This window comes from Mya arenaria, chromosome 2, assembly GCF_026914265.1.
Source record: "Mya arenaria isolate MELC-2E11 chromosome 2, ASM2691426v1".
NCBI classification, from domain to species: Eukaryota; Metazoa; Mollusca; class Bivalvia; order Myida; family Myidae; genus Mya; species Mya arenaria.
This window is the reverse complement of record NC_069123.1, coordinates 71,212,637-71,239,085: the sequence shown is the minus strand read 5'-3', so window position 1 is coordinate 71,239,085 and position 26,449 is coordinate 71,212,637. Positions and strand designations below refer to the sequence as shown.

At 37.1% G+C, this 26,449-nt stretch overlaps 2 protein-coding genes across 2 annotated transcripts in view; one reads left to right on the top strand and one right to left on the bottom strand.

Annotated features, from left to right (window-relative positions):
* Nucleotides 1–1,873: 1,873 nt before the first annotated feature.
* On the bottom strand, nt 1,874–3,827 carry LOC128245038 (40S ribosomal protein S9). The gene is made up of 4 exons (XM_052963250.1): nt 3,487–3,827; nt 2,663–2,849; nt 2,184–2,287; nt 1,874–2,004 (listed from the first exon to the last, which is right to left on the bottom strand). The coding sequence occupies exons 1-4, from the start codon at nt 3,701–3,703 to the stop codon at nt 1,937–1,939; spliced, it is 576 nt and encodes a 191-aa protein (XP_052819210.1). The 5' UTR covers nt 3,704–3,827; the 3' UTR covers nt 1,874–1,936.
* Nucleotides 3,828–4,097: 270 nt separating this feature from the next.
* LOC128213005 (integrator complex subunit 1-like) overlaps nt 4,098–26,449 on the top strand; it is a 76,867-nt gene continuing 54,515 nt past the window's right edge. Inside the window, exons 1-10 of the mRNA XM_052918464.1 lie at nt 4,098–4,232; nt 10,401–10,739; nt 11,066–11,262; nt 14,244–14,381; nt 14,873–15,026; nt 15,288–15,393; nt 17,804–17,990; nt 18,208–18,353; nt 25,023–25,164; nt 26,092–26,274. Of these exons, the coding sequence (XP_052774424.1) occupies nt 4,184–4,232; nt 10,401–10,739; nt 11,066–11,262; nt 14,244–14,381; nt 14,873–15,026; nt 15,288–15,393; nt 17,804–17,990; nt 18,208–18,353; nt 25,023–25,164; nt 26,092–26,274 (1,641 nt within the window). The 5' untranslated portion in view covers nt 4,098–4,183. The remainder of the gene's footprint in view (nt 4,233–10,400; nt 10,740–11,065; nt 11,263–14,243; nt 14,382–14,872; nt 15,027–15,287; nt 15,394–17,803; nt 17,991–18,207; nt 18,354–25,022; nt 25,165–26,091; nt 26,275–26,449) is intronic.

Genomic DNA, 26,449 nt, shown 5'->3' with positions numbered 1-26,449 from the left:
TGGTTTGACACGAAGATTTTGAAAATATTTCCTAAAATAAGTTTCTAGGAAACTTGTGACCCCCGGGGCAGTGCCAGGTTTTACCCAAGGGGCATAATATGAACAACCATGGTAGTCGACCACTAAATTAAGCCTTGTTCAAAATAGCAAGGATCTGCATAGCTGTTTTAGACAAAAAGGTTTTTAACATTTCCCAATTTAAGTATACCAAACCTGTGAACCTGGGGCATGGCCAGTAATGACCCCAGGGGCATAATTTGAACAATATTCACAAGCAATTGTGACTTCATGTAAACTTGGCTAAAAATAGACTTCGCTCATGTAGACTTGGCTAAAAATAGCATTTTTTAATACTTTCAACACCCATATATTAGGCATGCATGGTTTTCAAAAGGAACCGAGCTTTAATGGATATCTAGTAAATACTGTACAAATTTTTTATCGAGATACAATCAAAATTGAAGACTGTATCGTGTTCACAAGCAATTGTTTACAGACGACCAATTTTTTTTCAAGGCCCATAATCTAGGCATGCATGGGCGGATCTGGCTGGTTTTTTAAAAAGGAACTGAGCTCTAATGGATAACTAAATACTGTAGAAGTTTCATCTAGATACAACCAAAACTGGACTGTATCCTTTCACAAGCAATTGTTTACAGACGCACATACAACGTACACATTACCATCACATAAGCTCCTCTGGTCTTGGCCAGTAGAGCTTAAAATTATACTTTAAATGCTACTTTTTTCATTAATGGTCACTATGAAACTGTCAAAATACATATTTACATGTTGTCTTGAACGTTTGTAATTATGGGACACCTCAGTTCAAAAACTAGGTAATATCTTTGCAAGTTTTTACCCAATTGTTCTAAAACTTGGTCAGGATTCTTGTCTACATGTTGAATATAGGTCACCTTACGGTAGGTCAAATTTTTTAAAAAGCCTTAAAAGTATGATATATCTTAGATGTTCAAGTGTGTCATCTTGGGTTAAAAACTTGGTCTGTGAGACTCATCTTTTAGGAAAAGTTGATGTTTTTATATACTATTAAAATATGTTCATTTTTCATCACAAATGGAATGTTCATCTTCATGAAATTTGATCCCATGTCTGATAAGCACAAATATTGTTCTCTCGAGTTAAAAAAACCCTGTCACGAACTCGAATCTAAGGTTTGCTAAATAAAAAATCTGGCTTTAATGCCAGGTTGCCACAGTGGCATCTTTTATCATGAATCTAATGCTAATTCAGGAATAAATATGGTAAATTCTGATATCTGTTCTATTTAGTATGCAGTCACCGTTACAGAAGCCCATTTCATGCCTCGTTTAAAAATAATCCAAATGAGACTCCCAACAAATTGATCATTAATATGGCAACCGTCTTAAACAGCTCCATTGTATGTGCGTACTTATACTACATGATGTACAGACAAGCAGGAATCTCTAAATTTCAATCGTCAAAGCTGGAACCATATGCAGTCCACATACACTCGTCTAACTAAATTTCTCTTTAAAAATAGATATCTTGGGACAAATTTTGAAATTATATTCATATATTTTTAAGGCCATCAGCATGCACAGCACCACTCATTTCATTTAACCTTGTTTGATTGGCTTTCACCCACTCCAGCACTTTATACTATATTGAAATTTTATGAAGGAGATGTGCATGGGGCTTCAACTCAAGCTGCATAAAAGCGAATTTTCCAAATTCTATCCCCATCTTTCATCAACAATTACAAACTTTACTTTACTTTAACCGTCGCCTACTTCTTTCAAGTTCATGAAGAAATCTTTAGCTAAAAATAAACCACATTAACCACTTGGACTATTGGCTGGGGCCATCATTTTGCTATAACAAGGCAAAATAATATTTTTTCTACTTTATTTGTTTCATGTGACAATAGAACAGCAGGTCAAGGGCCCGTAAGTTAATCCTCATCCTCCTCTTCATCACCACCACCAGATCCCTTCTTGGCATTCTTCCTCTTGACACGACCTGAAACACAAATTTTGTTGATTAGGAATTGACATTGAACATTAACCTGCGACCAAACTAAATTCAATTTGTTTGATAGTACTAAAGCGCGACTGCAGTTGTTTAAGAATTAAAGTGGGTTTGCTAGATGTCTCAACATAGCAATATTTTACAACGACAAACTATCCCAATTCCTATACCTGGCTTGCCACCGCTGTATGGAGACTGGAGGGCAAAGTCGATGTGTTTCTGGGAGTCCAGACGGACTACAAATGAGGGAATGTTCACCACCTGTTTGCGCACTCTAAAAAGTTAAGTACATCATAAATCAATCTGAAGCAAATAAACATGGATGCATTTATTTTGCTGATTAGCATGTAGACTTGCTAGAACTGTGATCACTACTGTTCGTGGGACAAACATTACTTCACCAACTTAAAAAACAGTGAAAATTTAAGGAAATAAGATTAATATTTTATAGCAGAAAAATCATCATACCTGGCTGCAAGACAAGTGTAGTCATTGACATGCGTAGGACATTTGTCCAAGTGGCTTGTCTGTACATCTGTCAAGGACCTTTCAGACAGACGTAAGAAGACTAATAAGCAGCCTTTCCAGTGGCCCGTCAGAGACTATAGACATAGAACCATTGGCTCCAGTGGCCTACAGTGTACTGTACCTGATGTGTCTCTGCCGAATGAGCACACGAGCGTGATGGATACTCTTTGCAAGCCCAATCTTGAACACCTGGGTCTGCAGACGACGTTCCAAGAAGTCTTCTACTCTCAGACCTAGCACGAAATCGAGCTTCATCTTTGATTCATCAAGCACACCGATTCTCACCAGACGACGCAGAAGGGCATTTCCTGAAACATTATCATTCAAATCATCACACTGAATATTTCATGAACATGTTCTTCCAAGACAGCACCGTCAGCAAAAACCCTATGAAAATGACAACTTCTTCAGTAAATTAAAAATTGATCGTTATAACTTCCAAGTCTAATAATTCAGAAAACAGCCAGATCTTTATTTGCTCATTTGTCAAGGATTAGTGAAACCTTGCAGACATCAACAATTGTCCAACATCGTTTCTGACCATATTCACACTTACACTAATCAATATGGTGAGTTATTTTAAAGGCATTTCTTGAAGATTGGTTTCACAATGTGGAATTTATGAAAGGAAAACGACACTCATTGTCTCAACATTTGACCTTCTGACCTCATTTTTTATGCAAGACGACCTTTAATCACACTTATAGTTGTCAAATACATGCATCCTAATGAGAAATACTCTAGCGAGTTTTGACTACATGATTTGTGAAAAAAGACAAGGAACTACTACACAGAATAAATATTTAACCAAAGTCGAAACAAAACAAGTTTCACGTAGATCTAATTAAAACCGTTGCATATACGGCATGCTATGTAACATGCATCTTTTGGAAGATAAATACGGTTTAAAATGATTTTTCATTTACATCTCAAATCTCTCCTTACCCTCAAACAGCCTTTTGGGATCTTTTTCTTCCAGTGTCAGCAGTTCTCTGGCAGATTTACGGATCTTGGCCAGAGCGTACTTTACCCTCCAGACCTCGCGTTTGTTTCTCAGACCATATTCACCAATGAGTTTCAACTCCTGGTCAAGACGTTCCTTCTCGAAGGGACGCCTTGGTGTTGTGTAGGTTTTGTGCTGCACAAGTGGAACCCTTGGCATTTTGATTTTTTAAGGCCTCTGTAAATTTTTTTATAGTATATTAATATTGTCTTCCTTTTAAAATGGTGTGCAGGTAGCATTTGTAAGTAATATTGATATGGTATGACATTTCTTAATCATAAAATCATTACAAATATATGAAAGCACGTCCTACCGATTTGGCCACCACGTGTGAAAAGAAGGATCTACTTCCGTACGAAACATTTATTCATACGCATAAATCAAAAACGTGAAATGACGATTTTTTGAAATGCATTAGACATATTTTGAAAAGAAATAATTATGTTATATATGAATTTTGTATTCTATCTTCAAATAAAGCTAGTATTATCACTTTAATTAGGACATATATTTGGATTTATTTCTTGTACCTACACTTAGTTGTTAGGCCGGTGCGTAAGACAACGTTTTGTTGTGAAAATAGCGCAATAAAAACAACCGGTATGAGAAATAAATAGATATTAAATCTTTTCGATCAAAATGGACAGAGGGAAATCAATATTAGGCAAAAAGGCCTTGAAAGGGAAAGGTATTTTATTTCCAAGCTTGTGCGTTTCGCATGATAATAAATGGCCGAGTTAATCTAAAAGCAGTTAGAATAGATAGGCTACACTCCACTAATAATACTAATAATAATCTGGATGTATTTCTAGGAAATCTAGTTGGGAGCAGGACTTTTCAACCACAAGATTTTTCAACCGCTTCTCAAAGCAAAGATTTTTTTTTATGCTCATGTACATTGTTAATCATAAAAGATTCTTATCAGCGTTGAATTAGCAAATGTGTTCACAATGTTGTGTTGAATATTGTCTTCACTTGTTATGAACTTGATTATAATAAACATTGAATCATTGATGTATATCCTCTATTTGTATTGCATCATAAAACAGGTGACATTTTACACGATTCTGAACCATGACCTCAGACGTCATGCGCATGATCAATACAATGTAGAATATACTATTTATTATAGGCGGTTAAAAATAGCTATGACAATTTAGGGGATTTTCCAAAACACCTTCAACCATGCGCTGTGAACTGTGAAAGCGTATTTGGTTTACCGAAAATGTGTATTTAGTAACCTAGCCTTTTGGGGTTATCATGTGTTTTATCAATGTATTCAGTCATTAGCAAAAACATGTTTATAAGATGCATGTGCAATTGGTTTTAATTTTTTAATAAAAAAAATAACTTTGGCATAGATTCTTATCAAGTGTCCGTAGAGTTTCATGGAGTTAACCCCTCCGAGGAACGCCGCGTTCGTAATTCTTCAATCGACTGATTGCCCTTGGAGGGCCTTAAATTCAAACACTGAGGAACGCGGACAGACGATAAATTCATTGGCTGCGATAAGGAAAACCCATGGAGGGAAACGGAAAGTGGGTCTAACTTGTTGAGTGTACTGTACATTGATAACATCACATGATATTATCAATCAATACATAATTTTTAATCGCGTTATAAATGCTAATGAAAATTGTGGTCTTAGACAATATCTGAGCATATATATATATCAACTATTTGCTGAAGGGTTCCAGCCTTTGGTATTTTTGATTTCACACTTCTTATGATTTTCCACACTTTATTTCGTAATTAAAAAAAGGTGCATTTTACAAAGCATGAGCGAGTCACTTAAGCCACTACAGATTAATCACCCTTTAGGCCATTTTTTTTTATTAATTGGTTAACAGATTTTTTTGAAAAAATGTTGTGGTGCGAAAAAAAAAAAAAAAAAAAAAAAAAGGATTTCATACTCGTACTAATTTTTTTACAATACATGTGCATGTATTTTTATAGCGTTTGTGGTCAAACCCAAAACCAAAAGATCAAAATAACAACAAAAAGGGAAGACATGTTCATAGAATGAATATTGATATGTTCAAATGCTCACTTTGTCATACTCATATGTTTGGCTTTATAGTCCAATTTTCTCTCCTACCAATTTCAAATTCAAATTAATGTAATCATTATATAAGCATTTTATACACTTCCACCTCATAATAGTGTCACATTTTAAGACAATATTATTACAAACTTTCAGTTTTACTGTCACTTTTTGTTGATGTTTTTTGAAGCACATCCTGACTGCAAGAGTTTTCCTATTTGCAACACTATTTCCATATATTGGCCTTACAATGAATATGCCTGTGTCTCCTCATTGCTGGGCACTACTTCTTCTCAACAGAAAAAGCACAATGTAACAAATTTCACTGACTCAATTATTTATTAAATGGAATATGAAATGTAAATAATAAAAATGACTTTCTGTTCAGTAATGAATTCTTTGAAGTTAAGATATTTCTCTGCAGCTTTAACAAAATTTAAGTTACCACAGATTTTGATTACTTGAATAGTAGTTTCCATATAATTTGTTTAACAATTTATGTCCCCTGGGACAAACACAGGACAATATATTTTATCAATTACTATGGTTTATATGTGATTTGTTACCATTGATACAGACATCAGCCTTGATATCAGTTATTCCTAAAAAATAGTTTAAATGCAGATGGTATGTTGAAAATGAGAATTTATTTTTTTGTATGATCTCAGCTCAATTGAGGCCGCCATTTTGAAAACAAGATTTAAAACTGTATCCTTATTTTGCAAAGGAGTTTTTTTTGAGTTTTCGAAAATATTGGGCGGCGGATCCGTTAACCAACTTATTAAAAAAAAAAAAGGCCTTACTTATAATTAGTCCTGTTCGATCAATAACTTTAAAAGCCTTTGTCCCCTCATTACCAAATTTGGTTGAAATTTATGTGAACAGAGGAATTTGATAACTTGCCAAAATCACTGTAGTCACCCAAGATTTATTGCCCTTAAATTGTACAAATGTCTACAGCACTATTAAAGTTTTTTTCAAGTGAGCTATTTAAGGGACATTTTGGCCCTCTTGTATCATTTAAAACGACAATCTTGTCTACTTGAAATAAAGCTTGGTATTTATTGTTCATCAAACAGAATTGAAAACTGATTATGGGGGGAAAATGTGCTTAGGAACCAAAACTCTGGCTGCAGTATTTTTGAGTTGTTGCCCTTTGTTCATTTCATACTTATTATATTCCCTAACAAACAAAGATTGAAGGGGGTATATTGGATACCCCCTGTGGTTGGTCAGTCCGTTGGTCTGTTGCTATTTTCCTTGGCTGGAGGATAAGGCCAAAAATATAAATGGTTTGGTTAGGTTCACATCCTTTTCAAAAACAGGTAGGGTTGGTAGGCTTTTAATTTTTTTTTAGGCCTTTTATAAGAACATTAGGATGTAACCCTAACCAAACAAATTTCTTTTTCGGGCCTGGGGTCAGCACCTTTTTTGTAGGTAGGGTCGGGTAACCCAAACCAAATGTATTTTTCTAAGGCCTAACTTGAAAAATACTGTACTGAATTTAATTAAACTTCATACTATGGTAAAGCACAATGAGAGGAAGTGCAGTGTACGAAAACCAGAACTTTTTCAGGCTAATTACAGAGTTATTGCCCTTTGTGACTTTGAGCATAACTTGAAAACTTTAAGGACGGAAATTAATTTAAAACTTCTTACAATGGAAAAAAAAACAATATAGGAATTGCAGTGTTTAAGAAACATAACTCTTTCAGCTAATCAATGAGTTATTGCCCTTTGTTACTTTCTCTTGTCGGTAGCTTAATTTAAAAACTTAGGACGGAATTTAATTAAACTTCATACAATGATAAAGCACAATGTGAAGAAGGGTATGAAGAATGTGTACAAGAACCATAACTCTAACTCTGAGCTAACTACTTACCCTTTGTTACTTTATCTTGTCTACAATGTAATGTCTGAATTACTGAATAGATTTTAATTAAAACAAGGTGAGAAATTAAGGGGTTGAAAAGTCTTCTTTTATTAGGTATTGATAACAGGCGTCAGACTGTTTTTGTCAATGGGTCCTCACCAGAACCCATACCTGTCTCATCTGGAGTCCCCAAGGGATCTGTATTGGGGCCACTACTCTTTCTAGTCTACATTAATGACCTCCCTCCGAATGTTCAATCCAAAGTCAGACTATTTCCTGATGATACTGCCATCTATTTAACTCTCTCAACATCTACCCAATCAGAAAATTTCCAGAAAGATCTTGATATACTTGAACATTGGAGCCATGAATGGGACATGGAATTTAACTCATCTAAATGTCAAGTTGTTCACATAACAAGAGCCAAAACCCCAGTTCCAACACAGTACACTCTTCACTATTGCTTACTAGAATATGTATCTTCAGCAAAATATCTTGGAGTTGACCTGTCCTTAGATCTATCGTGGGACATACACATAAAGTGCATCTTTAAGAAGGCAAAGAGCACATTGGGCTTCCTGAGGAGAAACCACTTGGAACCACTGGAATCTTCTGCCTTCAAAGTTCTTGTCCGCTCAGCTTGAATATTGCTCCACAGTTTGGTGTCCTTCCACTAATACCCACAAATACCAACTTGACTGTGTTCAATGTTGGGCTGCCAGATGGGCCAAACATGACTATGGGCAAACATCAAGTGTCAAAGACATGATGCAGTCTCTACAGTAGCGTAGGCTTGATCATAGAAGATAAGACAGTAGCGTAGGCTTGATTATAGAAGATAAGATAACAGGCTCTCTCTTATTTACAAAATAACACATAACCGAATAGCCATCTCCATCTCTGGTTACCTTATTCCATTGACAAGACCATCTCGACATTATCACAGCTCCTCTTACAGATTAGGTTCTGCCACCACTTACTACTACGAATTCTCCTTTTTCCCAAGAGCTGTGTTCCATTGGAACAACCTCCCACCCACAAAGTGGCCTGCCCTACCTTGGAGCAGTTCAATCAGGCTTTCTGTCAAATTGAACATGTCTCGCCTTAGGGAGCTAGCAAACTTCTTTTACTTTTAAACCTAATCTGTACCTCCTATTTTCAACTTCGCTTTTATAAGTTCTGTTTCCTTCACAACCTTTACTAACATTCTTGCAGCTTGACTTGCAAATGTCTAGGTCCACAGTAGGGGTTTGACATTAATGGAAGATAGATAAATAGATAGGCCACCAGCTCATGCAAACATCACACAATACATACGTAGCAGGAGATGTCATTTCAACAGGAATGTGTACCGCTACAGTCTTGCCATGTACAGAGAAGTTGTCCCATATATATGTTTTATAGTCAATAGCATAGTTAAGGTGTGATCAATCAAAATGGCTATTGGCAGGTATACAATAGAACACTTCGCAGAGTTTCATATTTGTTCATAATGAAATGAAGTAAAACAGGCATCCATATAATATTTATTTACAACCAAATACAGCACTTTTGATCAAAGATATACAAAATGAATACACCTAAATATCCAATTATTAATAATGTATTTTTTAATATATACATGTCTGACTATCATAGAACTAACACTTACATACAATTTATGTAAACATATTTAAAACTGAAATAAAGTAAAACCAGCATTGTTTATTTACAAGCAAATGATCTAAGCATTAACATGGAATAGCACTAGTGATAAAACAAGAACGTAAGCATTTGTGTAAATGTAAATATTCCAATATATGCATGTCTAAAATATATTACGTATAGTGCACATCACTAAAATAAAATATACGTTAACATGTAATAAAATATCCATATTTATATAAAGATAAAACAACTTTGTTAAGTTTGTCTATGAAGTACAACAACTGTTTCTAATGCATATGGCTACCAGAACAACAACATATGAATTACACAAATATTTGCAACAAATAAGCTATTATTACAATGCATTTTCATATCTATACATATGAAACTTCTTCAGCGTCTTCTCCTATAGGTTAATATATCAGCAACTACTTGATGAACTGCATTGAGGCTTTTCATCTTCTTAAATAAGTAAGTTAGATTTCTCTATTTTGCAAACAAATGCAAAGAATGTCCCTTTATTATTTGACTAAGAAATTCTGCTTACGGTTTTGCATGTAACCACATCTAAGTCAAAATCTCCTAGTATATCATGTTTTGCATACAAACTTAAGAAATGTGCTCCCATCTATCCCACCTACTTGAAAAATCAAATAAGATAACTCTATTTTGCATAAAATACAAATAATGGCCCTTTATTATACGACTTAGAAATTCTTGTTAAGGATTTGCTTGTTACCACATTTTAGTCAATATATCAGGCAATACATCAGGTATTGGATTGGAACTTTTTACAAGGGGCCCCAACCATCCAACCTTCTTTATTAATCAAGTTAGATAACTCTTTCTTGCATTTTAAATAGTATAATTTTTGCCCCTTTAAAGGGCCTTATTATTTAATCCTGGTTAAGGTTTTGTATGTTAGCACTATAAGTCAATAACTCAGCAGCTACAATCAACTATGATTCTTCTGTCTTGCATTTATGCAAATTTTGCCCCTTTGCTATCCTTAAACTTAAAACCAGTGTCAATGGTAGTATGTTTTTTTTTTAAAGAAATTCAAGTGTGTAACTGGAATGAAATTAATAAAATAAAGTCTTTCAGAAATTATCCAATTATTTTATTACATGGCCTGTGAGTTCCTTGAATAAGGAAAATTAATATAGTTATTAATAGAAATTAATTCAGAGTTCTTCTTTGTTTATACCAGCCAAGTAATCTTAGTACTGTACAAGTAACCATTCTTCAAGCTTTTAAATTTTGCAGTATCACAGTTGAATGAATGTTTTCAGGCGCAATGCCCCCAGGCGACTTGTTTGCGCTGGGAAGCAAGCCTTCTCGCTCTGGCGACTCTGGTTCACAAAAGGCTGGTGGGGGGACATCTGGGATGGAGAAGAAAACTCCGTCATTTGGAGAAAAACTTACTTCATTTGGGGAAAAGCTGGCATCCTTTGGGGAGAGAAAGCGTGAGTCATCCAGTCTGTTGGCACCAGGGGCATCCAAAAAACCAAAGATTCTTGCAAGTGGGCAGATGTTTACCCCTCTTGGACGGCCAACTGACCGGGAGGCAGACAGACGGGCGTCACCAATACCTCCCATCAGCCAAGCATATGAAGAATTGGCAATTGAAGGTAAATAACTGACCGTCACTGTGAGATGTTCATGTAACACCTGTTATGTCCACACTGATTTGTGTGGAATCAATTGCAGATAAAATGTGGTTTTAATGATAAATTAATAATGATAATTCAGATATTCAAATGTCAGACTAAAAATAATATGAATTAAGTAATAATGCAAATTTTATATATTGTAATAATCCTTATATCAGGTAGATGATAATCATATTTAAAGCATACTCATAGTTTGATTTTATGTCATCTGCATTAAATTAAGGTGAATATGAATGAGAACATGATAAAGAGTACCGTTAATAAAGTGTGGGCTTTTGTTTCAGTGGATCACACATCATTCCTGTCTGAAGTTATATGTGCTGATGACAATAACGACTTTGAGCGTGTGGAGGGTCTGTTGTGTGGAGCTGTGAAACACCTGCATCAGCACCGATTCAAACCAGACCAGGTCCTCTACCTCGCCCTCATGCACCTTGCCAAGAACAAACCCAACATATTCAACAGTGAGACAACCATTGAGGTCAGTGTTAAGGGTTTTCTAATAGTTCATAGACACATGTAGTTAGATTCATAATTGTAAAAGGAAAAACTTTTTCTTTAGATTCTTTTATAAATGTTCATCATTGGGTTGTTGTCATGCCTAAGACATGGTTTTATTAGCTCTACTGGCCAAAGGCCGTGTCTGTTGTCTGTGCTTGCCTCAAAAACAATCCTTGTGAACACAATACAGTCTTCAGTTTTTATTATGCCCCCGAAGGTGGGCATATTAAAATCGCACCGTCCGTCTGTCCGTCCGTCCGTCCGGCTCTGTAACTTTCCCTTGTATGGACAGATTTTAAAATAACTTGCTACATGTGTTCCACATACCAAGACGACGTGTGGCGTGCAAGACTCGTGTCCCTACCTCAAAGGTCAAGGTCACACTTAGTGTTTATTCACAATGGAGTGCTGCATATAAGGATATAGAGTATAGGTTGTCGTGTCCGGGCTGTAACTTTCTCTTGTATGGACAGATTTTAAAATAACTTGCCACATGTGTTCCACATACCAAGACGACGTGTCGCGTGCAACACCCGTGTCCCTACCTCAAAGGTCAAGGTCACACTTAGTGTTTATTCACAATGGAGTGCTGCATATAAGGACATAGAGTATAGGTTGTCGTGTCCGGGCTGTAACTTTCCCTTGTATGGACAGATTTTAAAATCACTTGCCACATGTGTTCCACATACTAAGACGACGTGTCGCGTGCAAGACCCGTGTCCCTACCTCAAAGGTCAAGGTCACACTTAGTGTTTATTCACAATGGAGTGCTGCATATAAGGACATAGAGTATAGGTTGTCGTGTCCGGGCTGTAACTTTCTCTTGTATGGACAGATTTTAAAATAACTTGCCACATGTGTTCCACATACCAAGACGACGTGTCGCGTGCAAGACCTGTGTCCCTACCTCTAAAGTCAAGGTCACACTTAGTGTTTATTCACAATGGAGTGCTGCATATAAGGACATAGAGTATAGGTTGTCGTGTCCGGGCTGTAACTTTCCCTTGTATGGACAGATTTTAAAATAACTTGCCACATGTGTTCCACATACCAAGACGACGTGTCGCATGCAAAACCCGTGTCCCTACCTCAAAGGTCAAGGTCACACTTAGTGTTTATTCACAATGGAGTGCTGCATATAACGACATAGAGTATAGGTTGTCGTGTCCGGGCTGTAACTTTCCCTTGTATGGACAGATTTTAAAATAACTTGCCACATGTGTTCCACATACCAAGACGACGTGTCGCGTGCAAGACCTGTGTCCCTACCTCAAAGGTCAAGGTCACACTTAGTGTTTATTCACAATGGAGTGCTGCATATAAGGACATAGAGTATAGGTTGTCGTGTCCGGGCTGTAACTTTCCCTTGTATGGACAGATTTTAAAATCACTTGCCACATGTGTTCCACATACTAAGACGACGTGTCGCGTGCAAGACCCGTGTCCCTACCTCAAAGGTCAAGGTCACACTTAGTGTTTATTCACAATGGAGTGCTGCATATAAGGACATAGAGTATAGGTTGTCGTGTCCGGGCTGTAACTTTCTCTTGTATGGACAGATTTTAAAATAACTTGCCACATGTGTTCCACATACCAAGACGACGTGTCGCGTGCAAGACCTGTGTCCCTACCTCTAAAGTCAAGGTCACACTTAGTGTTTATTCACAATGGAGTGCTGCATATAAGGACATAGAGTATAGGTTGTCGTGTCCGGGCTGTAACTTTCCCTTGTATGGACAGATTTTAAAATAACTTGCCACATGTGTTCCACATACCAAGACGACGTGTCGCATGCAAAACCCGTGTCCCTACCTCAAAGGTCAAGGTCACACTTAGTGTTTATTCACAATGGAGTGCTGCATATAACGACATAGAGTATAGGTTGTCGTGTCCGGGCTGTAACTTTCCCTTGTATGGACAGATTTTAAAATAACTTGCTACATGTGTTCCACATACCAAGACGACGTGTCGCGTGCAAGACCTGTGTCCCTACCTCAAAGGTCAAGGTCACACTTAGTGTTTATTCACAATGGAGTGCTGCATATAAGGACATAGAGTATAGGTTGTCATGTCCGGGCTGTAACTTTCCCTTGTATGGACAGATTTTAAAATAACTTGCCACATGTGTTCCACATACCAAGACGATGTGTCACGTGCAAGACCCGTGTCCCTACCTCAAAGGTCAAGGTCACACTTAGTGTTTATTCACAATGGAGTGCTGCATATAAGGACATAGAGTATAGGTTGTTGTGTCCGGGCTGTAACTTTCCCTTGTATGGACAGATTTTAAAATCACTTGCCACATGTGTTCCACATACAAAGACGACGTGTCTTGTGCAAGACCCATGTCCCTTCCTCTAAGGTGAAAGATACAGTGTTTATTCACAAGGGAATTCTGAATATAAGGACATAACAGTGTAGGTTGTCAAGTATGGGTGGTATTTTTTATGTTCAGAGGCAATTTAAAATAACTTGCCATATGTATTTGACACATAAAGGCAAGATCAACTTTTCATGTACTGACCTTGTTCGTAGGTCAATGTCACATTCGGGGGCATTCGTCACATACTGTGACAGCTCTTGTTGTATCTCAATCAAACTTTTACAAAAGTTCGATATTCATGAGAGCTCAGTTCCTTTCTTCAACCAGCCAGATCCGGCCACGCATGACTGGATAACAGCCCTTAAAATGATGTAGCCTATGGAAAGTATTCTCTAAGGGAGACAATTTGTACAGAGAGTTGTGTATTATTTTAGTGTTATTCTCCCTTTGCCCTTTGTTACAAATATGGTTCACTGACTGCTTCCCTTTATATGTGGGTTTGCACATTGAATGCAAAGCAAATAATTATGTAAGTACTACATAGTAAATGCATGTAATAAATAGTCTTTACATGAAATGTAATTTTTCTTCCCTCATGTGTAAGATATAGTTTACTAAAGGACTTTTATTGATTTCAGGCATTTTGTACGCTGTTAAGGAGAGACATGTCACTGAACTTCAAGTCTAAAGGCAATAGCCTCGTGTCTGTGTTGACGTGCAATGTCCTCGTGCAAGCATATGTAGACGAGAGCAACTGGCCTGATGACTTTGTCAAGGTCAGTACTCAGGGTTTAAATTCTTGCCATTGTTCCTGGTTATAAGAAGTTGGTAAATATACATATATATATATTTTAAGTCTAAAACTAAGAAAAAAACACAAGTCTTTAAGTAATATCATTAGATTACTATATGATTTGTGCAATGAAGTTATGACAAATCATATACATTGTAGACTCATAACATTAATTCTGGATGGTACACTGATTTAAAACTTCAACAGCTTTTCAAATTATTAATAAGAAATCAGCACAATAGTATATGTGTGCTTTTAAAGCTATTCACCTTTGGGGTTAATTTTGTTAAAACGTAAACAAGTCTAATGTAAGCTTAACAGAATCATAGAGTTGTCTCAGGCAGTCTTCTCCTTAAGGTGCTCACTACAGGGTTTGATTCCCAGCTGTGATGCATGTTGTTTGGTTGTCGGTGTCAATAAATCAGTTTTAACTTCAGTAAGTACACTTGTATATGTGTGATATTGTGTGTGCAGGTGTTTGTGGATGACTCGCTAGGTGAGCGTGTGTGGGTGGACCGGGCAGACTGTCGAGGCTTTGTGGACAATATTTCCACGGCCTTTCAAACCAACATGCCCAAGTGTGGCATCTCTACACTTGATATGAAGTCAGACTCAGCCCCAGGATCAGGTATAATTTTAACAAGAAATATAATCATGAATTGTGAAGTAACATGATAGGTCTGCAAATGAAAATTGTCATTTCAGATGCAATAGGAATTTTTATAATATAGTATATAAGTTGTACTTAATTATAGATTTACTATTATACATAACATTCAAATGAATTTTAATTGTAGAAAGGCTTTTGGATATATAGTAAGTTTGACTTTGTATCTGAATTATATCAATAGTTAATCATTAATAAAAGACAATCATTAAAATATCACAGCGAGCCCGGTGATTGGGATAAGCGAGGATGATGACAGTAAGATGGAGATTGAGGTGGAGAAATCAGGCACTGAGAAAGAACAACACAACATTCCCATCAGCCCAAGGTATGCTAGTTACAAGACAATGGAATATGTCCCAATCAAGAAGTGAAAAAGGTTCCAGATGACATTAATAATTAAAGCACTTTGAACTGTTTGTGTTCTACCCAGCAATTATGTCTTCCATTGTCTACACTAAGACACCTTTGACACTTTTCAAATTCTGATTTGTGGTAAACTTTTTTCTATTCTATGAGTTAATTATATTTTTAACTTCCATATCCATTTGAAAATAGGATGTATTATGGGATAAACTGTTGTTGGCTGATGGACGGGCTGATTTGAATGAAGTTGTCCACTTTCTAACTTAACTATTTTTCCCAATACTTAAACATATATCTTGAACAAGAATGATAAGCATGATCACATAAGTAAGATAATAAATATTTTAATATTAGGGAGTCAGTTTCTTGCTTGACTATTTTATTTACCATCGATCTTTACCAAACATAGTTTCAATGTTTGTGGGCATAATATATTGAAGATGAGGCATATAGGTTTGCAAAGGTTGGTTTGTTAGATGATCAGTTATTCTGTCTGTAAGTACTCAATACTTTAGTCCACATAAAAAATTAGTTTAATCTAGGACCATAAAACTTCAGGGGATATGTTGCCCTTCATCAGAAGATGTGTTAGTAGGTCAAGGTCAGAAGAGTTAAGGAAAACAATGTTTGCACAAAAACTGATCAACAGTTTGCCCTGTGGTTTGTGCCTTCAAATAATTAGAGGATGAATAAGTGTTAAGTGTATTAAAATTCCAATTCTGATTAATTTAGGTTCAAAACAATATTGCATGACTGGTAAAGTCATTTGAAATTTACATACATGCCTTTAGTTGTTGTTTGGTTGACTATTCAAAGAACATGGAGAGCTATAAACTACTCACCCTAGCAACTACAGTGGCGTCAAACCTTGGTAAATGTATTGCATGTAAGCAGCTTTAAGTCATTATCTCACAGGGTTTGCACTGATCTGGAAAAGTCATGGAAAATGAGTATTGTCTTGAAAAATCATGGAATCTTGATTGTTTGGATTTTATCATGGAAAAATCATGGAATATTAAAAAATCGTCATGGAAAGTTGAAAAGTATTTTGGAATAAGTCTGTAAGTGCGTAAAAAAAAAAAAATCTGTTAAAATTTAATCTTAAGAATCCAAATTTAAATGATAAATCGTGAAATTACATCGCTACAAACTATTCTATACCATATCGAGTGCGAATCTGCTTGGGTACGAAACGAACATCAAAAGTTTACTACTGCACCGGTTCTGTTTTTTTTGGTTGTGCTTTTGCGAGTTTTCAAAGCGTAAAAAAAGAGTCCTAGCAAAGGAATTTGTCGATACAACTCTCAGTAGGACACAAATGAACAATACAAGGACTGGTTGAAGCCATTTAAGCCCAATAACCGAAAAAAGTTGTGTGCCGTGTGTGACAAACTTATTGATCTATCAAATATGGGTGAAGGTGCCATTAAATTGCACATGAAGGGTGGAGAACATGTTGGAAGTATTTCACTCCATAATAAAACAACAAAAATATGTGCCCCATTAAAATCTTTTTTCAAACCTTTTGGAACAAAAAGTGAGGAAACTGTCCAGTCAGATATGTGTATTCCCCCACCCAAACATAAAAAATAAACAGCACTTATTTTGCAGTAGATTACTTTTGCAAATTAAATGTCAGTATACCAGTAAAATGTGTATATCATTGTCCTGATTTTGAGATTCATTATTTGGATGGTATCGTGGAAAACTGAGCAATATCCTGGAAAAGTCATGGAAAAATCATGGAATTCTGGTACCCAAGATGAACCCTGATCTCAGCAAATACATCATGTATTGCATTGAAATTGTTCACATGTGTGCCCAACAATCCAACCTACTAAATTCATAACTCTATTTTGCATATAATGCACATAATTGCCCTTTAAAAGTCTGGTTATGGGTATTCAACCATCCATTCTACTAAAATAATCTTAAATAAAATTAAAAATTCCTTACATTCAAAATACATTACAAACCTTTTCTGTAGGTTTGTAGTATAGCAGAAGAAAACAAAATGAGTCATTCATGAGTTATAAGATAAAATTTTCTGCAGCTTGTTTGTTTGCAGAATGTTTTGACATATTGTCATAACCATCAAGTTTTTTGTCTTCGCCACTTTCATTATCATATAGAAACATTGATGTTAGCTTAAACTAGAAGACAAGTTAGAAGTCATAATATTTGCTGATACATGTATTCAATTTGCTGGTACACACACTCCAAACTCAAATGTCTGAGAAAATCCTGTGTTTTTATCTGCATGACTTACATGTGCTGCTCTTATCAAAATGTAATAATATGGTATTTTTACCTACCAGTGATGTCTCTTTTTGAGTAACAAATGCAGCGTAGACCCACATTTGTTCTTACAGGTACCCCTATCAGCTAGACAACATTGAGTCGTTCGTAATGGACATTGTCCGAGAGCAGTTACTCAAGCGACAGCTGATGGATGCATCTGCCAAGAGCCTCATCAAGCTGATGACAGCCACCTGTGGCTACGCTGAGGTTAGACAGCTGGCCGCACAAAAACTTGAGCTTTGGCTGCAGAACCCTAAGGTAAAAAGCGGTGTTGAGTTTTTGAAATAAGTATTGTAGGAATGTGTAATATTTTAGTTCTAAAGGTTTCATTGTAAAACATTTGTAATTAAAATTGGAATGCCTTTTTGCCATTTTGACATTGAGAATTAACAAAGTAAATGCTGATGGTACCCATCCACAACCCCACACCATTTTTAGTAAATGAATTTGAAGTATTTTCCTTGTATGTGTGTAGTTGGCGCGAGTGTCTCAGGAGCTATTGATGTCAGTGTGCATGAACTGCGACAAGCACGAGAATGGCGATCTGGAGGTGATCGCCATGCTCATCAAGATGAGGATGAAAACCAAGCCCCTTATCAACCACTATGTCGCCTGCATCAGGTTGGTGACTCACTTTACAGGCATTTTACAAGGCCCTTCTTTGTATATCGAATGCATTGCATGGTATTGTCAGCAGTGTCCCATTCGCATGTCTGCTTTCTTACTTAAGCAGTTGTAATCCAATCTTTTCAAAACTAAATTGGCTCAATATCTTGATAGAGTCAACAGACAGATCATACTTTTCTCTCTGGGGTTATTATAGTCAATGAATTACCAAATTTCTGCCACAATATTTATTGACATTATTATATCGCGATAAATAGATCAACAGCAAGATCACAGTGACACTATTCATTTGGAGTTATTGCCATTGAATTGTCAAAATTTGACCAAATTCACTTTGTCCGCTCTCTTACATTGGCATTTTTGATCCAATCTTTATTGAACTTGTTAACAATGTTTATGAGAATTTTTTAGAGTTTCATCAACAGTCAGATTTGTTCTCTACCTCGCATTTCTTATCTTATCACTATCATAAGTGACAGTGGTATTAATGGGCAGAATATCGCTTTCGATAAAAACGCAGATAACATTTTTCCCCTAGAGTGCGGCCAATTAAATGTCAAACTTGACCAAATTCTCTTTGTTCTCTCTCTTTCTGGATAATTTCTTATCCAGTCCTTACCATATGTGGTCACAAGTTATAGGCATAATATCTCAACTGTTTTGATAAACCACCCCATCAGCTGTTCATTCAGGTGCTTGATATCCTGTCAGATTGCAACTTTCATACTTAAATTTATATTTTGAATTTTACGGTATAGTAAAACATATTTCTGTATATAACATAATAATTAACTTCATCAAATTAAGCCCCTCCATGTAGGTGACATATTCGGTTCCTGGAATTCTACTATTTATGCCCCCTTTTGAAAAAAGTGGGGTATATTGTTTTGCACATGTCGGTCGGTCGGTCTGTCTGTCTGTCGGTCGGTCGGTCGGAATACCAAATGGTTTCCGATCAATAACTTGAGAACGCTTTGACCGAGGGACCTCATACTTGGTATGTGTATTGGTCATCACCAGCAGATGAACCCTATTGATTTTGAGGTCAGTGGGTCAAAGGTCAAGGTCAGTGTGACCTTTACATGAAAAACGGTTTCCGATCAATAACTTGAGAACGCTTTGACCCAGGAACCTCATACTTGGTAGGTGTATTGGTCATGACCAGCAGATGAACCCTATTGATTTTGAGGTCAGTGGGTCAAAGGTCAAGGTCAGTGTGACCTTAACATGAAAAACGGTTTCCGATCAATAACTTGAGAACGCTTTGACCCAGGGACCTCATACTAGGTAGGCTTATTGGTCATGACCAGCAGATGAACCCTATTGATTTTGAGGTCAGTGGGTCAAAGGTCAAGGTCAGTGTGACCTTTACATGAAAAACGGTTTCCGATCAATTACTTGAGAACGCTTTGACCCAGGGACCTCATACTTGGTAGGTGTATTGGTCATGACCAGCAGATGAACCCTATTGATTTTGAGGTCAGTGGGTCAAAGGTCAAGGTCAGTGTGACCTTAACATGAAAAACGGTTTCCGATCAATAACTTGAGAACGCTTTGACCCAGGGACCTCATACTAGGTAGGCTTATTGGTCATGACCAGCAGATGAACCCTATTGATTTTGAGGTCAGTGGGTCAAAGGTCAAGGTCAGTGTGACTGTAAGCTGAAAAAAGGTTTTCTGATTGTCCATATTTTTTTAATGCATGCACAGATGATTGGGATTGATGTATAAATGTTTGTATAGAAATGATTTTCTTTTATGTTACTATTTTAGTTGGGCATTTATTTGCCTTCTTAAGTTATCATAAGTAGATGACCTGCCTCATATGCATCCAATGACAAATCAGCTGTCATTTCAGTCCATGCATATTTCATTCAATTGTCCAAATATTTCTGGCAACTTGGCGCTCAGGGGGCATAATGTTTGACAAACATCTCTTGTTTCTTTTTTTTGTACCGAGGCCTTTTCTTAGGAAAGTCTAATGATCCCAGGTATCAAAAAATTGGGTCCCTGTTAGAAATGCACAAATGATTTTATGATATGCTGTAATGGATTTTTTTCTTTTACATATGAATGGAAGAAGTTAAAGAGTTATGTTTTCTAAGTTTATCCATCCTTTTGTGAATGGTGTCAATAGCTTGACATGTAAAATGGCAGCTGAATAATATTTAGAATTCATATTGCAGTTCATACACACTAAACTTTCACTTTTCGTTATTTTGGAAAAACACCTTACCAGGGATTTCTCTGACAAATAAAAATTGGTCCTCTGATGAAGTTTTCCAGCTTCAATGTATGATACATTCATATTAACGTATGAACTTTTAGTTTTTTTGTCACATTGTCTGCCTCATGTTGGTGCCTCAATATAAGGTGTTCACGTATAGCTCACACATTCTGCACGGTTTGTGTGAGTCATCTTGTACTATATGGACAGATAAGTTTTGTTTTACTGGTAAATGCATTTTTTTTATGATTAAATGTACTATTGTATTATGATCATGCAATTTGTGGATTTTGTAAAAATGTTCCACATTTTTGTATCTTTTTAACCAATTAAGTAAAAAGGTAATTATTTTACCAGTTCTTTGAATAGAAACCAAATAAACAACATTGACATTTCCTAAGTTTTACTTCTGCATAATAAATATTATAAACGTATAATAGCGTTGCTATATAATAACTACAATTGGTACAACAGCTTAACAAACAAAAATAAAAGAATTGGCAAAATATGGCCGTGAAAACGAACGGACTCCTGTATTAAATGTATATTCAAAGTGTACTCTATAAATACTATAGTGTCCTATGATATGCCCGTGCTGGAATAGACTGTTTGGCAAAATGCTACAACCCAGCAACTACGGTCTACGTGCAAATGCTCCTTACCAAAAGCAACTGCAAAACCCGCAATATACCCGCAATCTCCTAGCAACGCAACGCAACGCAACAATGCAACCCACAATTGCCAACAGCCAATGCAACATCCGCAATATTTCTCCGCAATCTCATGGCAACGCAATGCAACGCAACCACCGGGACGCCAAGTACTAGGACGTTTCTGGCCTTTAGCAACAGACATGCAACAGACTCCTTAAGAACTTGTTATTCCAGCAACGGGATAATAAACGTTATTTATATCTATATTCATCCTAATTAATTGATTTTAGTTTATAATTCCCAATTTCACATGCATAGCCCTCTTGTTGACTCCCATACCGAGTGATAACTAGCACCGAGGTGCTCGACCAAGGTAAAAGGTCTCAACAAGCCCAAATACATCTAAATCATAAATTATATATGTATGCATTTTTAAATTGAAATGGATGACAGCCTAGCCAGCTCTCAGCTTGCAATTTTTTTCCTGCCACAAAATTGTTAAACAATTTTCCCCCAAAAAATATGTTAATGAAATTATACGTAATGCATTATCGAATCCCTTAAAGCGTCAATGTAAAATCCAATCCCCCAGGCAGCCGAGATGTACTCTATCCGGGCGGAAAAACCTGATCCTCGTGTGAAATATCTACGTTGAGTAACCCATAGGCCCCCGTGCGGCCTGATTATTTCGAGAGAAATTTGCAGGGGTTACATTTGCATTCAGGTTTGGCGGGGAATGACTGCAATTAATCTCAGCATGCCTTGCACCACACCGTGAACAAACCTGGTTAAATTTACACATGGCCCATGAGCAATTCCCTTTATTAAAATCAATGCACGCAAAACTTGTAGTCGATCGTGTTTGGCTATGGTTTACCGGGACCGTTCGAGTTCCCTGGGGCGTGTCACGAACAATCATACAACGCCACCACAGATCATTATTAATTTTGGACCATGGTGACAGAGTTATGGCCTGGCGTAGCCTGAACTGCTCATCATATGAGCGCCATGCAAAGCCGCCTTGGCGTGAAGCACCCTCTCTAACATTGTACATATATTGTAACAGTTTGTTTGTTTTATGGGGTTGCAAAGCCAGATAGATGGACATGTAAATCAAAAATGCGTCAGTCCACTTTTTGACGGATTGTACCTTTTCCTTGCACTGTTTTGTTTGGCCTCAAGGGAGCCATCTAGTGATATTGACAGTGTGGAACTTTTACACATATCGCATCGTTCAATTCAATTGCCCCTTTTAACAAGATAGCCAAATTTATGTATTCTCCCCTCATTATTTGTTGCTTCAATTGGGTTGGTACATGTGACGAAAGATCATCGTTCGCTAACCTATACATGTCCATGCTACCATCAAAATTTGCACCCATTTGGAACTCTCCACCTTGGCCAGACCCTGTTAAGCCACACCCAGTATCTGAAGGACTTTGCCTATTACCCGTAGGAACCACAGTTTCTGTGGTTAAAGGGGGCAAAATATGAGACCTAGTAATGATATCATGGAAGTCAATTACATTACCCTCATTGTTGTTTCCCAGCTCCGCGTCTGGCAAGGGTATCTGTGGCGCCTGTCGGAGTTGTGCTTCCAAATTGACACGAGGCGGTTGCCTTAGCCGCCGTGCACGTGGCTGTCCCTCTTCCCTTACTTCTGCTACTTCCGCCACCTTCCTTTTCCTCCCTTTAGGGCGTCCTCTACCCGGCATTGTTGTAACAGGCGTATTAAGCCACGAGTGTCAGATATTAAAGTACTAAACTTCTTTATTTTCCTATTTATTCAAGAGCTTTTTAATTTCGGTCCTCTCTGCACGAGATTTCGCTAGCAAAGAAAGATTCCCCGTTAATAGACCAGTTTAATTTAATTCAAAAAGGCACTTTAAACTAGTGTCAAATATTGAGAACCAGTCCGCATTGACTTGACCGATAGAGGCCGAGAGTGTTCCGATTGCTTAGCAACGGAACAACAGACCTTAAATTCAATCTCGCGAAAATAATAAAATTTATTTTTAAGCAAAATAAATTAACTTATTGTTAAAGAATCCCCCTTGAGTGCTGGTACTTTCCACTAGTATTTGAATGAACAAACTTGACAATCACAGTTTGCTGAGCTTGAGACCTTACTTGACATTCTCCGTTTGAGAAAAAAAATCCCATCCGGCCAGTTTCATCAGCAATCCTAGGGTTTGTTATTATACCTGGAAGCAATATTGTATCTGGGAGCCGTATTACACCTGGAATCAATATTGTATCTGGGAGCGTTATTACACCTGGGAGCGATATTGTATCTGGGAGCGTTATTACACCTGGAAGCGATATTGTATCTGGGAGCGTTATTACACCTGGAAGCGATATTGTATCTGGGAGCGTTATTACACCTGGGAGCGATATTGTATCTGGGAGCGTTATTACACCTGGGAGCGATATTGTATCTGGGAGCGTTATTACACCTGGGAGCGATATTGTATCTGGGAGCGTTATTACACCTGGGAGCGATATTGTATCTGGGAGCGTTATTACACCTGGGAGCGATATTGTATCTGGGAGCGTTATTACACCTGGAAACGATATTGTATCTGGGAGCGTTATTACACCTGGAAGCGATATTGTATCTGGGAGCGTTATTACACCTGGAAGCGATATTGTATCTGGGAGCGTTATTTCACCTGGAAGCGATATTGTATCTGGGAGCGTTATTACACCTGGGAGCGTTATTGTATCTGGGAGCGTTATTACACCTGGAAGCGATATTGTATCTGGGAGCGTTATTACACCTGGAAGCGATATTGTATCTGGGAGCGTTATTACACCTGGAAGCGATATTGTATCTGGGAGCGTTATTACACCTGGAAGCGATATTGTATCTGGGAGCGTTATTACACCTGAAAGCGATATTGTATCTGGGAGCGTTATTACACCTGGAAGCAATATTGTATCTGGGAGCGTTATTATACCTGGAAGTCAGGGAGCGTTATTATACCTGGAAGCGATATTGTATCTGGGAGCATTATTTTACCTGGAAGCGATATTGTATCTTGGAGCGTTATTATACCTGGAAGCGATATTGAATCTGGGAGCGTTATTATATCTGGAAGCGATATTGAATCTGGGAGTGATACTGCACCTAGAAGCGATATTGTACCTGGGAGTGATACTGCACTGTTGACAATATCTCCTATGTGTAGAACCAACCGTTCCTTGGATTCTAGGAAATGTTCCTGAGCTCATGTTTTCTTTGTCAGTTCTAAGAAAACCATCCTTTTCAGTTTAGAATTAGACAATAGCCATCTATCAGTAGTTGATGATAAACCATGAGTAGGGATGGTTCCCAGTCCAGTGCACTCACCTTTTAGTGTTTGGCACATATGGTGCTCTACCTCCTGTATATGTATGGGCAAGAGGCAATTATAACTATTTTTGAAATTTCTTGAATTTCACTAGCCCTAGATTTTTTGGACCAATGGCAGTAGCTCCCCCCCCCCCCCCCCCCCCCCCTGAAATAAGGAAAAAAAAGATTACAAGATGAACAACAGACTAAAAGCACAACCCCACAAGCCCGCACTGGTGAAATGTTTTTTGGGCTTGCTCAAATTCTGATTTATGGAATAGCAATGAATGTATTTCACATAAATATTGATGCCAAGCCATAGTGGAAGTATCCGGGCTTGTTCAGCCAAATGTCTGATAATGATGAAAGGTATTGCAATTTCCCAATCCAAATACTATATATTATTATAAAGGAACAGGCAGTGAAACTGTTCATTGAAATCTTTGCAGGGAGCTGCTTGGCCAACATGAGAAGAACCTACAGGTAGTGCTTACCCAGACCATCTATAACGAGCTGTCCACCAGTCGGAACCCCAACAACATGTCTCTTATAGGTGTCATGTTCCAGACAAAACCGGAGACTGCTGCACAGGTAAAAACACAATGATATTATTGAAACAGGTAAAACTGTGTAGAATCATTAACAATATAATTTAAAAAAATCCATTATGTGAAATATATTTTGCCTAATTAAAAAAAGCTTATAATTTGCTGTTTAAAGGCCATACCAAAAACATCGTAGCGCCTCTGCCTTCATAGGTGTTTGTTGTCAAACTGAACATGAAACTCCTGGGTCTGTGTCTGTCATCAGCCCGGGTTTAAGACTTAAGACCCAAAACTGCAAGTCTTCATTGTATTTTACAATTGTTTTCAGAAGATCAATATCAGTTAGACTTGTCACACACGTTGCAAATACCATGTTTAACAATTGTTTACACCTATTCTGTAAAGTGACACTCTTATTCAAAACTACTTACTAAATATTGTAATTTTGGAAATTATTATTACTGATAACACAATTGTAACCGTGTATTTAATAGCTGAACATGCAAAAATATTAAATGATTGGTGAGTGCTAAAAGATGTACTGTGATCTACTTTTGTCTCATAAGGTAAAAATACCGTGTTTTCTGCACCGTGAATTCAATTTTAACTCTGTATCCTTCATAAGAACCATTGTTTTTGACAAATATTGATCTGTTTTGGTATATTTAAACATATGAATTAAATGTGGTAAATCTTATTTGGGAGTAAGAGTGCATCTAGTATATTAAAAATAATGTTGTTTAAGGGTTTAATACTCAACCACTTTTGCAAACCTGGCAGGTTGTGAATTTAAATCGACTGAAATGTAAACTTGCTGATAGTGCCAATAAATTGATAAAAACATGATGAATTATAAAATTGGCATGAACCAGAAAATTGCAACAAAGGACCTAGAATTTTTTAAGCAATGTTCATAATGACAGTGATAATAAAATGGACACATATTTATTGAAACTGTTTTGCTTGGTTGCAGATTTTGGCTGAGATCTTCCAGGAACTACTTACAAACAAGGACGACTACCTGCGCGCCCTGCGAGCACTGACGCGCGAGATTGTACGTACACTGAGGCATGACTTCAACTTCTCCGCATTCTGTCTTGCCCTCATGCAGCCAAGAACAGAGTCCAAGTTTACTGACATGGAACAGGCTTTTAAGGTCAGTGCTTCTGTTTGAGATTTTCACTGTGCATGGACAAACAAATTCAGTTTTCAACATGAGACGTTTTTTACTGTGAGTGTATAATGACATATTCAATAAATCACATTGAGGATGGTCTTTTACTGCAGGAACACTGTCTCACTATTGAGAGCCTTCAATTTAAGCCGCTGCA